General features: G+C 44.1%; 1 protein-coding gene across 11 annotated transcripts in view; it reads left to right on the forward strand.

The window, feature by feature from the left end:
• Nucleotides 1–19,123, forward strand: part of RALGPS2 (Ral GEF with PH domain and SH3 binding motif 2) — an 890,309-nt gene that overhangs the window by 312,977 nt on the left and 558,209 nt on the right. For 8 of the 11 annotated variants that reach the window (XM_078642169.1, XM_078642158.1, XM_078642140.1 and 5 more), the window contains 2 exons: nucleotides 14,220–14,361; nucleotides 15,448–15,555. The exons of 1 other annotated variant lie outside the window; for it this stretch is intronic. In XM_078642169.1, coding sequence (XP_078498295.1) covers nucleotides 14,305–14,361; nucleotides 15,448–15,555 — 165 coding nt within the window. In that variant the 5' untranslated portion in view covers nucleotides 14,220–14,304. Of the gene's footprint in view, nucleotides 1–14,219; nucleotides 14,362–15,447; nucleotides 15,556–15,899; nucleotides 16,012–19,123 lie in introns of those variants that run through there. 2 more of the 11 variants (XM_078642230.1, XM_078642213.1) reach the window with 2 other exon arrangements.

Genomic DNA, 19,123 nt, shown 5'->3' on the forward strand with positions numbered 1-19,123 from the left:
TTAAAAGAATTGCTTGTTTCACATGTAACTCCAAAACTAAACTCTGCATGCACATTTTAGGTTTACTCTTACACTCACATAATGCATTGAAACAAGCTGTGGCAATTTGAATCCTGTTTCCTATGCTGAGTAGTAAGTTTTATTCCAAGCTTCACAACACAATCAAGGTACATCTATAGCAACAGCGCAACCTTCCATAACACAAGTAATAAATGAACAACAAGTGGCAGCAGCAGAAGGAGTAGAGCACTATTCTCTCGCACTTACAGGACTGGTACAACACAGATAGCGAACACCATATGGTGGGAGTGGCAGGAGTGAAGGACTGTTGTACAATTTCCGAAAAAAATCCATAAACATGCGAGAAGTACAAAACTCCAGGAAGAAAAAGCTAAGCCTCTTGTGGAATTGACATACATTCGCATACTATTTGATGATGAACACTCGCCTACCTAGTGTGGTAGGCTTTATTAGTGGGTTCCATACCTTGCACTACAAAGCATTTTAGAGTACTACTGTTTACTGTCAATCAGGATTTAGAAAGCGCGGCTAATCACCCGATAGGGTATCCAGGCACTTGCAGGCACTTGCTGGTCCAGGAGGCTTATTCGAACAGCCAGGTCTTGAGGGTCATTAAGAATTCTGAAAGTGAGGTGATGGTCTGGGGGTGTGAGGAAGATGTTCCAAATCTCTCCTTTTATGTGGGAGGAGGAGCATCCTCTACTTCTGGTTTGGTCGATGAAGTAAGTATGGGCAAGTGTAAGGGAGGCGAAGTGTAGTCTTGAGGGTTAGTAGTAGGTCAGGCTGTGATTAATGTAGGCAGGTCCTTGGTTGTTTAGAGCCTTGTGTACGTGGATCAGCAGCTTGAATTGGCATCTTTTCTGTATGGGGAGCCAGTAGAGTTTTAGGTGGGGTGTGATGTGGGTTCTCCTGGAAGGCCGAGGATGAGTTTGGCCACAACGCTATGTATGATCTGAAGACTGTAGGAGGTATGCAGCGATTCCTACGTAGAGGGCATTGCAGTAGTTCAGTCAGCTGATGACGAGGGCTTGTGTCAGTGTATCTTGTGCGTAGGATAGCCACTTGAAGATCTTATCTAGCGTGCACGGAGTGAGTAAGCAGGCGGAGGAGACTGCCCTGATCTGTGATTTCATGGTGAGCTTGTAGTCCATGATGATTCCGAGGTTTCTGGTGATGATCCCAAATCGTACTCAGCTTTAGTTAGTCAGAAGATTTGCCGAATGCAATCTCATTTATACATTTCGTTCTTCATGTACCACCCTCTAAAGTTTCAGTATAGTAAAAATACGAATTCTAATTGGTCAGGCAAAGGGGAAGATCATCACACAATGCTTACATGTCATCTAAATCAGTTTGCCCATTGTTCACAAACCCATCCTCTTCATTTTTATTCATAATTTTATTTCCACCCTCATTCAAGTCTTATTTGCAACAAAACTGTATACAGTCTGAATGCAGTTCCACATCTTTCAACTTTTCACTGTCCGTTCCCAAGCTAGGACACTTTGCAACCTTGACCTTTAATATCCAAGTCATCATTCCAGGTTAACTTTCAGTGCCCATGTGCAGTCGTCACATGACTCGTCTTACTTCAGTTACACATGAGAGGCCCAAATACGTGATAAAGACATAAAGACAGATGTTACTTAAAAAAATTAATGGTTTCACTGTATACCACCCACCTCTACTCTATCCCAGTTTATTTATTAGACTTATCTCGCGTTAGCTTTAGTAAAAACCACTCTATTTAGTTCAAGCCAGCAGATGCATGCACGCAAGTCTTCATGACTCCATTTTAGTACCTTCTGCTCATGAGCAAGAATTTCCCTGCAAGCAATAGCTCGTCATACTGCGTACATGCAGTTGGTGCATGCGCAATAAAGATTTCCCCATTTAAAGCAGTTTTAGTCCTTCGTTCATGTTCTTGTTAGCAAACACAAAAGCAAGCTTCACTAACCCGCGTATTGGTGTGGTGCGCATTAGTTTTACACAAAACACTTTTAATAACTTGTTAGTGAGTTAAAGGAGCGGATTGCTCCTGATAAGTCTCTTTTCCAAGAGTCCTTGCTCACTAGCATGGTTTAGGTCAGGGAATGGGTGAGGGTCCTAAGTCTGATGGTCACCAGGAGTCATTCCATGTGTTGCTGCTGTTGTTAAAGATCAGTACTTTCATCTTGTCTGTGTTTAGCTGCAGGCAGTTGTTGCTCATCCTATCGGAGACATTTGTCATGCATCTGTGGAAGTTCGTTCTGGTGGTGGTGGGGTCATAGGTGAGTGAGAGGATGAGTTGGGTGACGTCTGCGTAGGAAATTATGTTGAGACCATGGGATCTGACTATGCTGCCTCACACAAAAAAGTCCAAAGGTCCAGGATAGAGGTATGAGGTGCAGAGGAACCTTATCAACCATGTGCTAGAGGGGGATCCCTTTTTAAGGACGGTTCCCCACGCACACCAAAGGTGACATGCCTTATCATAGGGGTAACTCCTTGCGTAAAGGACCTGGTCTCTACGCGGGCTACAAGCCTCTCGCTGCGAGCACACGGATGTTTTAATATTGATGAGGAGGGTTGGACTAAAACCCTATGTGAGCTTGGTGTGCTCGGTGAGAAGTGCAGTGCTAAGGTGAATGTGGTTAAAACTGGCTACAAAGTTAGCTATGTGGCAACTTTAAATGGCTACCTTGTGACAGGATAAAAAACAAATAGCTTATAATACGGCTGCCGTCATTAGAGACATCTGTATTGGTGTCTCTAATGACGGCAGCTGTCACAACGTAGCCGATTAAAGTGCTGTGATTGCTGCGGAAGCCAGATTGGGTGTAACTCATTCTCCTCCAAATTTATCATCAATTGATTGTTGATGATCTTTTCCACTAACGTTGCTGGAAATGGGAGCATGGAGATTGGCTGGTAGTTTTTGAGTTTGCTGCGGTTGGCAGAGGGTTTTTTGAGTAGTGGTCGGAGGATTTTCTCTGGGTGTTGCTCTTGATGGGGACAATGTGGTCTGTGCAGTTGGTGATCCAGGCGTTAGAGTTTTTCACTCCCTGTTCGAGGTTGGTGGGAGAGTTAGGGTTTGAGATGTAGAGGGAATTTGCCCAGCTGGACTCAATAAGATTTTGTTCCACCTCCGGCAGGGGGCGTTGGTCATCTTGGGGGTGGTGGTGCGGGGGCTGGGGATCCTGAAGTGAACGATGTAGTGATTGGTCCATGTGAGTTCTGTGACATGGCTCTTTTTGATGCGGTTGCTGGAGGTGAAAATTGGGTCAAGCCTGTGGCGTGTGTAGGGTGGTGGAAGATCTGGGCCAATCTGAGGCTGCTCATACTGTTGAGGTGTGCGCAGTGTTTTTGTCATTACGGTTGTTGATCTGGAAATTTAGGTCACCAAGGAAGATGTAGTCCTTGGAATCTTAGGCTAGGGGCTCAATGAAGTCTTAGATTGTGTTGCAGAAGCTGGAGCGCGGCCCTGGGGTTCTGTATGCGAGGGTGCCTCTGATGGTTGTCCTATCATCCGTGTGGAGCTTGAAGTAGAGATGTTACATGGGGTGGTGGTGGTGGTACGTTGTATGGTCTAATTGTAAATGATGGCTGTTCCTCCTTCTGGCTTATTGGTGCAGTCCTGGTGAGTGATTTTTATATCCGACAGGGATCGCTGTGACAATGTCCGGGGCGGATGTGGGTTTTGCCAGCTCTCTGTGAGGAAGACTTTCTGGTGCAAGGGTGGCAACTAGGTCCCAAAATTCTGTGGAATGCTTGCATAGTGAGCGTGTGTTAAGAATGGCTCATACTAGTTGGTGTTCTTATTCAGGTGGTGTCTGTGGTGTGTTTGGGATGGAGCTGGTCGGTGGCTGGTGTGTGCAGTATCAGGTGAAGTGGGTGCCGGTGAACAGTCCTTCTGTGGCGCGTGGATCGGCGCGGTGGCCGTGTTTGTTGCAGCTTCCCAGATCAAGGGTGTAATGCTTGGCGATGGTGTATATTTCGGGGGTGGAAGGGCCTGTGGTCTTGACACTGGGCGAGGCACAGACTTACTTGCCCTTGGTGCACCAGCGGCCTGCATTAAGTAGGTCCTAGGATGGGTGGGGCTTCTTTTTGTGGGAAGAATGGGTCAGGAGAGCCCCAGCTGGAAAAACCGGAAAGCTGGGTTGTCACTGGATCAGTCTGGAACAAGCAGGAATTCGAGGCCACATGCAAGTGGAAAGCTAGGTTTCCAGGTGCCTACATGTGTAAGTCTTCTAGTTGTGGTTTTTCTAGTTTGGGTGTGGCTATTTCACTTATGTGGACATTTATGTTCTGCTTTTGATAAACTGTGTCAGACCTGTGTTTTAAAATTGTATGTGGGTGAGATATAGTGTAGTTTACAGGTGTCTCCATACACCAGGAGTTAAATACAGGAGGGCAGACCTCGTTTCTCTTTTCCATCCACATGTTTTTTGAATATTGCCCCTTTTGGTGTCTGGCACTTTTCCTAGGGATATAGTTATCTAACATCAAATATTGTGAAACAGTCCTTGCTTCATAGTGCATGTTCAATATATGTGAACAAAATTGGTAGATTATGGGAGTGGATTCTGCCAAATGTACTTTACACAATGAAAATGTAAATTAATCACTCGTGATGTATTTGACTATACAAAACATAATTTATTCTGACTTTTTTTTACAAGCATAGTAATCTTGAATCTGGGTACCTGAGGTGTGCCTAGTGAAGCAATCTCGACAATACAAATATACATATTTAACAAAAAATAAAGGAGAAAAAGAACAAGAAAGAACAGTTGCCAGTTCTGAGCTTTACTAGTTACGAATGAAATGCTAGCTAAAAAAAAAAAAAAAATGCTAGTTATAGTTCATGTAACCACTAGACACGTTCTCAGTCTTCCTATTTTCGCATAATATTGCTGTACTTCTTTTTATTGCACATTCCATACACGAGGTGGTCTGTAAGAGGTGCACACATGGAGGGCAATTTTGCCATGTGTTTCCTGGTGTGTAACCAAAGTTCTATTTCAGAAGTTTTAGAGGTTGAAAAAAGACCTCTCCAACTGGTAGTGGTTGTATGTCTAAACAACTACTGCCTAAACCACGACTTCCTTAACCACGAAAGCCTAACCACGAGTTATTCTTAACCACTACCTTTTTTAGCACGACTTCCTAAACCACGAAATGAAACATGTCGTGTTTGGCCATTAGATGGCACTATTGTAATTACAATACTTGTTAGTATGCTTTGACAACGCATACCATTAGCTCTTTTTTATTTATTTATCCTTTTTTGTGGGGGAGACCCCCCACCAAGCTGATTGGGTGTGGAAAGTAGTAGTTCCTAGGCCTTGAGGCTGAAAACCACACACCCAACATTAAAGCATCTCTTGCCTCACTTCCACCTTCACTAGGGCAGTTGTACTGAGACTGTGATGGCCGGGTCCTATAATTCTGTGCAGCCTTGTTTTTGTTCCATCCTATCTGGAAAAGCAGCGTTGTGGGGGATAAGGGAAACCGCTTTGAACTCATCCTGGACCTACTGTCCTACTGCAAGTGTTGTTGACTGCCAATTTATTTATAGCTGAGGTACAAACTTTTACATAAAACATTTATTCTGGCTTGTTTCAATTTAGAGCCTTAGATCACATTACTGCACTGTGTGGCCTTTATTAGAAGTGGTGAACTGCTACCTTGCTGCTGTGACAATTTTATAAATGACTGACGAGACAAGTCAGTTGTTTGTTTATCCTATATAATCCTTTATTTTTATAGATGGAGCAACATTATGATCTTTTACATTACACCCAGGAGTGATTCTACAGTATGCATCCTGACCTAAATTATCTGATGGTGCTCTCAGATGTGGTGACCATGGAATCAGAGGGACAGGAAAGACAAATAATAACCTAGGGTTACACTGTTTGCTCAAGTTTGGAAGCCAAGATTGAAACCAGGTTTCCTGTCTAGACATGGTGCAGTTCCAATCCTGGATGGGGTATCCCATTCTTCCTCCTTCTGCACTGATGACAATTTTAATAGTGACCTAGGAGGCAAGACAGTTGTCTTGTGTCCCCTATACATTACCTTTTTGCTGTTCTCGATGAAACATTGTCGATTAAACCACATATGAGAAGATTTTTGTGGTGCTATGCACACCCTGAGCTGAAGAATTTCAAGGTGCTCTCGAACGTGATGCTACTGAAACGATGGCATAGAGCAGAAAAGTAATTGTCCAGGATAACACTGTTAGGTGAAGCTGTGATTGAAACTAGGGTCTCCGGGTTAGGCTTCCCTCAACTGTTTTTGCCTTTGGTCCAACAAAAGCTTCTGACTGGCCTGGGAATGTTATGCAAGTGCATTCAAAATAGCCTTTGTATTTTTATAAGATTGGGTAATAGCATTGTAAACACCCCTCTTCATAGAACAGGCTTGAAGGCTGCACCTTCAAAAAGACAATCACTGAATACTGATCATGCAGGTTGGGGAGATAAAACCTGTCATTCACAAAAAAAACATAGGATGGGCTGATATTCCAGCCCTTTCCTGTTGAAGAACTGGTAAGCGGGGCGACCATGTTGACCCTGTCCTTTAGGGGAACATGTCTGATCAAATGTCCTCTTGTCCAGGATCTAGAAGAACACATGTCTGAAGGGGTGACCACTCCAGTCCTATCCAGCAGCAGGCCATCCATATGTTAGAACTCCTCTTTAAAGCCTTACCTGTTTGAAAATCAATGCTTTTGAATACAACCACTCCAGTCCTAGTTCTCGAGAAAGCTTCTACTAGTCTGTGAAGGTGAAATCAACAGTCCTGTACTGTGTAAACCACACATACGTGAGGGTACTTTCACATCCTTCTTCCTTTTACTGAGGCTCGTCCGCTTTAGTAGTGTTGAGATTTTATTTTGCTTTAGTTGTAGCAGACACATTTCTTTTTCCCAATGTATTTAATTGGAGCACATACAAACAGTCAACAAAGTCATTTGGTTTGAACGGGATATCAGTACTACTCACCCATTATTGTGCATGGTACGATGAACAAGGACACCCATAGGATATCCCCGTAGGCTCCCAAAGAGTGTGAATGATACCCTTAACATTGAATAACTCTCCAGTGGGCTAGTGAAAGTCCAAAGAGACTCTCATATCGAGAACACGTGTGCCAGATGTAAATGACACCATTGCGCAAATAGATCTCCGTTCATTATTAAAGGAAAGTTTGTTGAAGGCGAACACTCTTCTGATTTACACATAGCATCAATATATCAATTAATTGATTAATAATGCTCCTAAGAAGCAAGGTGCATTGTGCCCAGTGACACTCTTTTGCATACGATCATATCAGGTGTGTCCCGTAATGATTACCTATGAGATTCCGAATCCTGTAATAATTTGTTGGCAGCATTTTGTTTGAAAAGTTACTTTACAGGCCAGTAAATCAGATGGTTTGTACATATGATATGTTCTTTGTGGTTGAGACTAATAATGTATTTTTTTATTGTTGAAAGTACGAAGGCTTTGTACGTTTGTATGGGTAAACCTATATATTTAATATTCCCCACTGTAAATAATTTGTAAGCACCATCAGTACAGATTGAGGAGGAGCCTGTGTAGTTGGAAGTCTTTGAAATGGGGTCACATTAAAGCAAATTATCTCCCGTTGCCCTCATTGGTTAAGAAGCGATTTAGCACATTTTTTTCCTCAACACATAACCATCCGTTAGTGTTTGGAGCTTGTTTGAGGTGGTTTCCAGACTGATGTGAATGCCACACATCTTGCAGTTTGTGGTGAGTTGGTTGGGGAAGGTGCGTGGGATACTGGCCTCTTCTTACCAAGGGATTTGGGGAAGTGGAGGCTCAAGGGGCAGGGTGGTAGTCAGGAGGCAAAAGAAAAACTTTCGGAGTGACCATCAGCTTAACACATCTTCATTTACAGACATTCAATAGCAGAAGAAGAGAGTGGATGGAAACGCGTACCAAGGGAGTGTAGTACAACTGAGTTATAAAACATGTGGGATCGGTTGGCCCCACAGTTTCACCAACATGGACAATTCACACATAGGTATAGCATCTTAGAGGGTCATCATTGAGGTGTCATGAATAGTGGGGTGTGGTGGGGAGAATGACTAAGGAAAGGCCCCAGTCCATGTGAAAGCCAAACCTTTTTTCTAGAATCTGTCCTTCACAACAGCAGAGAAAGGGAAATTGGTCAGCATGATATAGCCGTGATAAGAGGCGAGGGTGGTTGGTGAGGGAACAGGAAGGGGTAATGTTGGATAAGTCAATCCCTAAAACCGTTGAGTTGCCGTTGTAGGGCAGACGGAGCTGGTGTAAGAACTGTATGACCTGAAAGGCCCTGTGAATGATCTCAGCTTAGTGATTTGTTGGCATTGAAAATGCAAGCTAAGAGATATGGGTGCATGCATTTTTAGGTCGAGCAGACCTACGCTCAATGCGTGAGCATTGAGGTTGTCTGCTTCAGACCTAATGCTGCCCGTATTTGGGAATGTGGACAGCAAAGTGCCACGCGCCGAGATTGTACCTCGTGAGCGCGCACGTCGCCGTGCCTCGTATTCCCATGCACAAAGAAAGCCTCACTCACGCATGCGCACATACACATCCATACACACACTGCATACACACACGCACCCCCCCTTAAACACACACACGCGCACACAGACGCACGCACAGACACTCAAACAGACACACGCGCGTACACCCCACCCCCACTCACCCCTCCTCTCCCTCAACACACTCACCTGTTCTGGCGGTGCTCGGCGGCGGTTCTGGCTCTCGGGCGGCGGTAGCGCTTTGCGGGGCTCACCACATGAGAGCCCCGCCTTCCCCATGCGCTCAGCCGCTCTTCACCCGGTCCCCCATCTCGGGACCGGGACTCAATCAGGAGCCTTCGTGGCTCCTCGGGCAGCTCGCTCTCGCCGCGATGGGGCGGGACTTCCCATTGGGGCCGCGATGAGATTGGCCGGCTGGCCAACCGCTTCCGGGTCGTCGCAGGCAGCGCGGCGGCCCGGCGGGGACTTGTTTAGTTTTGGGTTTTGGTCACTGCAAGCTGTTTTATGCCTTATTATTATATTGAAGAGTAGAAATGAAAGGCATTGAAATCCCATAAAACTCAGGGACACAAGTGCATCCACGTGCCTATCGGCCCGCTGCCCGACTGTGTTTCTTTCATTTTAGCCATCTGCCCACAGTATGACATGTTCAACCTCCTGTTCGCGTCGCTGTAACAGTGAGTCGGGTCGCCATTCTTCTAGAGTTCATTGAAGAACGAAATGAATGACATGCGAAGGTCGGAAATGTCTTGTACACGAAGGACGGATCTTTCAATTTTGATGGAACATATATGTGAACACAAACAATCATTTATGGAATCGGTTTAGTTGGAGATTTAAAGTATTTGTTTCCTTATTATTTATCCCTGTCAAACAAGTCCGGAATCTGATGTTTCGTCGTTTTTTTTCCACGTGGTCATTTTTGTCAGGGCGTTAACGATGATTAATTAGTAATACGTTATTTTTTATTGGAAGCTAGAATGTCTCATCTAAATACGTGTGTAAAATAGGCTCTGTTTAGCGTTGTCAATTTCACTGTCGCACATGTTACTTTCATCTTGTAAAGGTGACGAACACTTGCTCTATTTCAATGCACGGGCCTCGTCGCAGTGATAACACGCAGCAGACCGGGTCTGTTACCTCATCATATTTGCTAAGTGAGTCGCCTGCAGTAAGTGGATTCCTAAGTGGCATTTTCATCGTTTCCTAATGAGGTAATTCTAGTGTGGGCGGCCCCTGCTTCTCGCGTGCATTGTGCTCATAATGGCGCCGTCTCATTTTAGCTGCCCTCACCAAGCCGCCAAACAGCGGGGGTACATGTAATCTCATGCACTGCGCATTACTGCCCGTCTTCAAGGGGCATTCGTTGCCCAGTCACTGAATGCAATCGGAGTCTGCGTGTTATTAAGCACGTGTTAGAAGTGCTCTGCAAAATATTGATCCGATCGCTTCACTGATTAAAGACGGAAAAACACAATCTCTAGTACCGCTCTTATTTGTGGATCGATCGGCGCGTAAAAATATCTAGAACACATGCAAAGGAACACTAATGCTTATATCAATTTCAACTGCAACGTGTTAGAAATCAGCAATATGTTCCTTAACGTAGTGAACACACACTGCATCAATTACCCCTACAAACAAAACCCCCTCTCTTCCAGCAGGGTAGCTTTCCTAAAAACCAAAACCCCAGGTGTTCCTCGATTTTCCTCAGTGTTAAGAGCCAGACTCACTGCCCGAGGCCTTTTAACTTCATTTTAGCCACAGATTCCATATCAGGCCCAGTGGCTTCATTTCCTCTTGGAATATTGTTTTTCCTTCCGGAGTGTGACCACATGCAGGTTTTCCCCACACACCCTCTCACCCTCACACACACCCTCACCCTCACACACTCTCATACCCCCTCACCCTCTCTCATCCTCTCACCCTAACACCCTCTCAACCTCGCACACCCCCACACCCTCACTCACCCTCACACCGCCTCATCCTTACACCCTCCCCCTCACACTTCATCACACCCCCTCACACCCTCGCACCCCACACCCTCGCAACCCTCACCCTCGCAACCCTCACCCACCCCTTCACCCTCACCCCCCTCACCCTCACACCCCCTCACCCTCACACCCCCTCACCCTCACAACCCCTCACCCTCACACCCCCTCACCCTCGCACACACTCAGCCTCACCCCCCACACCCTCACACCACCTCACCCTCATACCACCTCACCCAAAACCCCCTCACCCTCACACACCCTCAAACCCCCTCACCCTCACACACCCTCACTCACCCTCACACCCCCTCAACCTCACACCCCCTCACTCACCCTCACACACCCACTCACCCTCACCCTCACACACCCACCCTCACTCCCCTCACCCTCACACCCCCTCACACCCCCTCACACCCCCTCACACCCCCTCACACCCCCTCACACCCCCTCACACCCTCACACACCCTCACACACCCTCACGCACCCTCACTCACCCTCACGCACCCTCACACCTCTTCACCCTCACACCCCCTCACACCCCCTCACACCCCCTCACCCACACTCACACACTCACACACCCTCACCAGCATAGAAAAACAAACATAGCATAACAAAACACAGCATAGCATAACAAAAAAAGCATAGGATAGCAAAACATAGCATATCATAACAAAACAAAGCATAGGATAGCAAAACAAAACATAGCATAACAAAACATAGCATAGCAAAACACAACAAAGCATAGCATAACAAAACACAACAAAAAATAGCATAGCACTCCAAAAAAGCATAACAAAACAAAGCATAGCATAACATATCAAAGCATAGCAAAACAAAACACAGCATAGTATAACAATACATAGCATAGCATAACAAAACACAACACAACATAACAAAACATAGCATAACATAACAAAACATAGCATAACATAACAAAACATAGCATAACATAACAAAACATAGCATAACCTAACATAAAACAAAGCATAGCATAACAAAACATAGCATAACAAAACATAGCAAAACACAACAAAACATAGAATAGCATAACAAAACACAACAAAACATAGCATACATAACAAAATATAGCATTGCAAAGCATAGCAAAACAGCGTAGCATAACAAAACACAACATAGTATAGCATAACAAAACATAGCATAGCATAACAAAACACAACAAAACATAGCGAAACAAAACATAGCATAACATAACAAAACAGCATAACAAAACATAGCATAACATAGCATAGCATAGCATAACAAAACAAAGCATAGGATAGCAAAACTAAACATAGCATAGCATAACAAAACAAAGAATAGGATGGCAAAACAAAACAGCATAACATAACCAAACATAGGATAACATAACAAAATATAGCATAACAAAACATATCAAACAACAACAAAAGATAGCATAGCTTAACAAAACACAACAAAACATAGTATAGCAAAACAAAACATTTAATAGCATAGCAAAACATAGCATACCAAATACAACAAAACATAGCATAACATAAAAAACAGCATAACAAAACATAGCATAACAAAGCATAGCATAGCATAACAAAACAAAGCATAGGATAGCAAAACTAAACATAGCATAGCATAACAAAACAAAGAATAGGATGGCAAAACAAAACAGCATAACATAACCAAACATAGGATAACATAACAAAATATAGCATAACAAAACATATCAAACAACAACAAAAGATAGCATAGCTTAACAAAACACAACAAAACATAGTATAGCAAAACAAAACATATAATAGCATAGCAAAACATAGCATACCAAATACAACAAAACATAGCATAGCATAACAAAACAGCATAGCATAATAAAACACAACAAAACAGCATAGCATAACAAAACATAGCAAAGCTTAACAAAACACAACAAAACATAGTATAGCAAAACAAAACATATAATAGCATAGCATAACAAAACGCAGCATAGCATAACAAAACAAAACATAGGATAGCAAAAATAAACATAGCATACAGCATCACTCCGCACCACCACAGCATCACTCAGGAGCTCCACAGCATCACTATGCGCTACCACAGCATAAGTGAACGCCACAGCATCACTTGTTCGCCATCACAACAACACTCAGCGCCACCACAGCATCAATCTGTGCAACCATTCAACACCTGGTTCAAATATATTCTCTCAATGTTTCAAGCTTTATTACAAATGTAACAAAAATATGTCAATATTTCACTTCTGTTCTTGGATTTTCGGCACAATAAAATACACTGAACATAATCTTCACAAAAGTTATTTACAAAACTTTAAGATATTGCCATTATAAATGACAACTTTTATTTAAGTATTAATTATTGAAAAAAAATTAAAAGCCATTGTTATTTGTAATAGCAATACATGTAAGTCTCGTAAATACAACACATGTTGCATTACAAATGCTATACGTGTCACATTTGCGAAAGTTATAACTATTGGCATTGTAAATAACTAAGCTATTAATTTAGCTATTAAAAAAAAAAACGTAAATAAAAAATTTGTCATTTACAATACCAATAGCTCAAACTTTCCTAATGCGAGACCTATTGCATTGCAAATGCTTGTTTTAGTTTCTTTTAACTACTGCTACATAGATACTGCTACAGAAATGCCTCAAAAAACCCTTCCAGCCCCTGTGCACGTAGTACAATAGTAATTTACGTTCTCCTTGTGGTTGCAGCGTGTAAATCATTCATCCCTAACCTTTTCTGAAATAAGAGCTATTAGTTATTACAAATCCTCGCAAACTACTACTAATAATAATGTTGTAATAGTGACCCCATCTGACAAAATTACATTAGTGGCTACCCTGTGCAAGATTGCCTGGTTAACTGAGGTGATCACTGCTGGTAGAGTTACCAGCAGTAATGTAAAACAAAGTTTATTTCAATTTGCAAGGCCTTACAACAGAACATAACACGTGTATTTGTAAAGCGCACGTATCACCCAAGGGTATCAAGGCGCTGAATAACAGTTGTTTATTGTTACCCAACTCAATGGCACTCCTTTTACCGACCTCGGTGGATGAAAGGCTGAGTGAACCCGTCGTGATTTAAACCAGTGACCATAAAGTCGAACACAGGCCCCTACAGTAGATGCATTAGTCCACTGAGCCACCAGACCCCGCATATATATTATATATACATAATACAGCTGCAATGCTCCCAGCACCAAGGCGATATTAGTAACCAGTCTCCTCATCACGTTTTCAATTAGAAATATGTTTACCACTCAAACATCAGCCTTCTATATATTCGAAAATTCAACCATTTTCTCCAAACATCTGCATCTGCATATGTGTTTTGAATATACATACATTTTCATCTTCAAATGCACACTTTGCAATGTTGTTGTACAAGCAAAAACGTAACATTTTGATGGCTGAGCTGCATACAGGGTAGCTACTTGCAGGTAGCTGGACAGTGATCAGTGGCTTGGGAGCTACTCTATGGAGAATCCTGTTTTAGAGTTTTTACAGTTATATTCAATTCCATATTTTCCGTTGTTAACGGGACAAGGTTTTGATTGGGGAAGGGATATGGAGGTGTGAAAAAAAATGTTTTCATGAAATTGCTCACTTTTTTCTGATGGCTTATGTGCCACTTTGTTTGACTTGGGCTTTTCTCTCTTGTAGGAGTGATGACCGCTGTGCTGCTGCCATGGAGATAAAGTGACCAAAAGCCCTTTGGTGCACACCTAGCACTCATGGTCTGAGAAGGATGGACCTCATGAATGGACAGCCGAGCACTGCTAACCTCGTGGCTACTGCTTCAGAGGTAAGCGGACACAGACCTGCTTTTCACCTCAGTCAGCCCTTCAATTAGGTGTTTGGTCTGGCCCTGGTGTTTACAGGCACCTGTGGAAATTCAGTTAGGTGGACTGAGACCAATCTCACAACCTCACCGCTGAGTCTTGATTTCGAATTTGTTCTGGTCCTAAATTTTTCATGATTGAAGAGGGGCATTCTTAAAGAAAATAAAAAATGATGTCCAGAGTTTGCTATCCTTAATAGTTGCGGGATGTGTCTCTCTCTCTCTCTCTCTCTCGCTCTCTCTCCCTCGCTCTCTCTCCCTCGCTCTCTCTCGCTCTCTCGCTCTCTCTCGCTCTCTCTCCCTCTCCCTCTCTCTCCCTCTCTCTCCCTCTCTCTCCCTCTCTCCCTCTCTCTCCCTCTCTCCCCCTCTCTCCCCCTCTCTCCCCCTCTCTCCCCCTCTCTCCCCCTCTCTCCCCCTCTCTCCCCCTCTCTCCCCCTCTCTCCCCCTCTCTCCCCCTCTCTCCCCCTCTCTCCCCCTCTCTCCCCCTCTCTCCCTCTCTCCCCCTCTCTCCCTCTCTCTCCCTCTCTCCCCCTCTCACCCCCCTCTCTCTCTCTCTCCCTCTCTCTCTCCCTCTCTCCCTCTCTCTCTCCCCCTCTCTCTCCCTCTCTCTCTCCCTCTCTCTCGCTTTTCCTTACCAATCCTCCTTCCTTCTAGTCTCTCACTCTCTCTACCTCAATTTCAATTTTCTCCCTGACTCCTTTCTCTCACACTAACTCTCATCCCCTCGCGTGTTTCTATCTGCTTCGCCCCTTTATCTCTCGCTCATCTCTCTCAATCCCTTTGTGTCCCCTCTTCTTCTAGTCCTTCCTTTCTTCTTCTAGCCCTCCCTCTCTTTCACTGACTCATGTGAGAATGGTTCCTCTGCTCCCCAAAACTTTCTGGCACGTTCAACATATCTCTACTTTCCTGTCAAATGTCAGTCGCAGGCTTCCTCCTGGTGAAATAAACCTTCATTTAATCTTTCTCCCATGGAGACAGGTTGGCATTTGCAAGACGTCGTCTTTGCAGATTTAATGTATTTTTAAATGTTACCTTCTTTTTTTTTGGCAGAAGAGTAGCAGCTCAGAGTCCTTGAGTGACAAAGCTTCCTCAGAATTAAAGAAAAGCTTCGATGCTGTGGTATTTGATGTTCTCAAAGTCACGCCGGAAGAATATGCTGTAAGCAACATTTCACTTTTTCTTTAGTAGACCTTTGGGCTTGTTTTACTTGGTCTTTCAGTCTTGGGTCAATCAGGGATTACTGGGGAGTATTTCTGGTGCGAATAGTTTACCTAAGGTGACCCAGAGCTTCTGGTTGCACTCCAGTTAAATTGAAAACTTGTTCTGTTTGAGCAAATCACTCTCAAAGAATAGCTTTGTCGAGTAGTCTAAGCTTACCTATTTGGAACCTGATTGTACTCAATGGGTATTTTTTTTTTAAAGACTGTTGACTTTTAGAAGTAGTTAAAATACGGTTGTTCAAACACCAACTTTTTTATTTTTGCCCTTTTGGGCAAGGGCAGAAGCTCAATGAGCAGGACGTTGTCAGCTGCAACTAAGCAGTGATTGGCAGGTTATGAGTTCCATTCCTGACTATCTTGACTCACTCTTCGAAGCTCCCGAAAGATCTGTAAAGTAAGTACCATGAGTGAGTAATGGCACCATACAGTTCTTAAAAGCTGCAGAAGTGAGGTATGAAGGGCTATATAAAATAAAACTAGCCATTCTTATTGTAATCAGAATGACGTGGAAGCCCAAGTGATGATCTATGCGATGTAGACATTGTTTACATAGATTACCAAGAATTCCTAGCCTACTTTTCTCAACGGGCCTAGCGTTTTTCATTGCACAAGTTGTAAGACGGAAGCGTCTATTACAAGTGGGCCAGATGGGGGTGAGATTTTTACCACACATGCTAAATAATTATCACACGGGGTGTGGTTTATACCTAGTAATGTATGTTAAGTGGCTGCTTGTCACCTTGGGGGTTCTGCGCAACATTCACACAACTCGAGATTTGCACTTTACTCTCCTTATCCATTTCATGTCACTAGCAGACCCTCTCGGACGTACATCCCCGTTATTCGTGGTTACCCATATTATATTCTGTATAATATTTGTGGGCTGTGTTATTCATTGGAAGGCATTTTCAAACTAGTAACTTCGGAACACCAGAGAATAAAGCGACACTTGCGAAAGCATTGGGAAGACGGTAACACTGACTGTCTCTCTCTGTGTAACGCATCACAGGGCTAGAGGTTACTCCACTACTAAAATGGAAAGTATCCGTCTGTTGGCACTGCTGTGATATTATTTTTTGTCATAGTGTTGGAAGAGATAAGTGGGGCATTTGAATTCTACTCCGCTGCTGGTACTTCCGTGGGCCATATTCTAATAAAAAATGTTTTCGCCCACTTTGCCCTCTGTCATCTGCAAATCAGCCTTGGTCCTTCTCAGATAGGAGCAGGCTGGATACCCTATAGTGAGGAGCACCGAGAACATCAGACCAATTTTGGCGATGGTGCGCCTCCTCCGATTGGGGCAGCTTTGGCCCTATGGTATACTGAGCACAGGACCCCAACATGTAGGCATATCTGTTCCCTTTATTTTAAATGCTGGTGCTAGGATGCTCATTTTATTGATGCGCCTGCACACAAAACGTCTCCGGATCCTCTGTATTGCCTGCAGACCTCACTGTCCAAAGAGTGAAGTGCCCATCTTCCATGGCAATCACAAATTCCGCTTTCATTGGGACTAGAGAAGGGGGTTTATTGTCCACCGGTATAGACGCCGTCTATTGGAGTCCTGCTAGCTATGGAGCTTGTTAGGTGAGCGTAATAGCTTGCTCTGGTGCCAGTACCTCAAAATACCGATTACAGATGGCACACATCAATTCTGAACCTAGTATATAAGGAACCAGCAGTGGTGGGGATCTAGCAGTTAAGCTGGCAAGGACAAAACGGGAGACAATGTTTCTTTTTAGGTAAGAACTAAGTCCTCAAAAGCTAATACTCCTGAAGTCATGTCAGAGAGCGATGAGGACACAGTTCTGGTTATCTTTCTGAATTCCTAGGCTAGAGGGAGAATTTGAGATAATCCTCAAGACATGCAAAAGCAACAGTTGTGCGCTCACAGGCTTTGTGCTGCTGGGAAGGCAGGGAAGCGGATGGGACATGGCAGACTCACCCTTGTGACAGGCAGTGGCTCTTTCCCAGGCCCCTTCTGGTGATGTGCAGCAGTGCATGATGATGGCGATCGATTCCTAAGCAGCTGGCTTGAGGCGAGTTCGTTCCCTGGAGCGGGGGTAGTCTGAAAACTGCTCACATAGGTCCTCTGTCAGCTCGGCTCTGTACCACACTTTCATTCAGACACTTCTCCTAAAAGATGCAGTTCAACCTTCTTTGTAGACATGCAGGTCTCCTTTTTTGCTGGTAAGTTACATCAGCACTGCCCTCAGCGTCTTGACCCAGACTTGGTCTTATACTGAAAGGGGTATAGCAGAGCGCAGGGTTCTATCCCTGGCTCACAGTCCTTCTCAGCTACACTGGTGTACAGCTCTTCTCCAGTGATATTCATGAACCAATTACTGATCAGGTGTTCTAGTACTTAACATCAGTCTTACCAATCACACTGTCTGCACCAATTCACTTTTGGTGTCCCTATATACATTGAATGCCACCAGAACAATATGATTGGTGCAGAGATCATAGCACACTGTCCCCGCTTCTGGGCAGCTTTGGGTTGGTCCATGAGGAATGTGTACTAGCCCCTGCAGCATGCTGAATTGCTTCAGAAAACAAATCACTGGAAGAAATATAGGAAAGAGAGGGGGCTAGGATCACTCGGTCATAGATCTCACACAGTGCCAGTGGAAAACTGTAATTTGAATGCTTCTACTTTCAGTTTGATTCTCAATAGCATGACCTATGGCACTTGTATCACATTCTGTACCTGCTTTGGTTAGATAGCTTCTACTTTCATATTGATTCATAGCACTGTCAGCATTAAGTTTAATCTTACTGCTCATATTTAACGATGCAGTAGTGAATTATTTATGGACTTGCACAGTTTGAGCAGCAAAAACACAAGCTTCCCTTTGTCAGAATCCAGACGATGCAGACCTGAGGTTTAGTTTGTAGGTACTGTGAGGTTTGGCCTCCGCATTACACTAATAAGAAGCGCTCTGATACTCGTGGTTGGATTTGGGCACAGGAGGTTAAGTATAGTCAGACTTGAAACACTCAAAAGGTGATGGAAGCAATGATTGCAGTTTTTTTAACCACTGGCAATCACTCGGGGCAGCACTCCAACACGTTGTTCTTTAGCTCACCATGCCACCCTAGTTTGGCCCCATCCATATGCAAGTGCATTTGGACCCTGCTCCTCTGGGAACAGTCCAGCCTGAACTGCAGAGCCAGGTCCTCCCTGAACCGGTACACAAGTAAACCAGGACTGGTTTTGCCCTAGTTTTCGGTTCATCAGCTTGGTTCTTGTGAGGGAGGACCTGGTTTGACAGATCGGGCTGGACTGTTCCCATGAGGAGCAGGGTCAAGGCTGATTGGCATGGTGAGCAAAGGAACGATGGGTTGGAGTGCTACCCCGAGTGATTGTCAGTGGTTATACTTACTGCAAGCAGCTTCCCATCACCTTTTGAGTGTTTTATGTACCACCCTAGGTGGCATGGGTATACCCAGATATGTGTTCCATACTCACTGTAACCAAGCTGTGATGGGCTGATGAGCCAATG

Source organism: Lissotriton helveticus, chromosome 1_1 (genome assembly GCF_964261635.1).
Source record: "Lissotriton helveticus chromosome 1_1, aLisHel1.1, whole genome shotgun sequence".
Classification (NCBI taxonomy): Eukaryota; Metazoa; Chordata; class Amphibia; order Caudata; family Salamandridae; genus Lissotriton; species Lissotriton helveticus.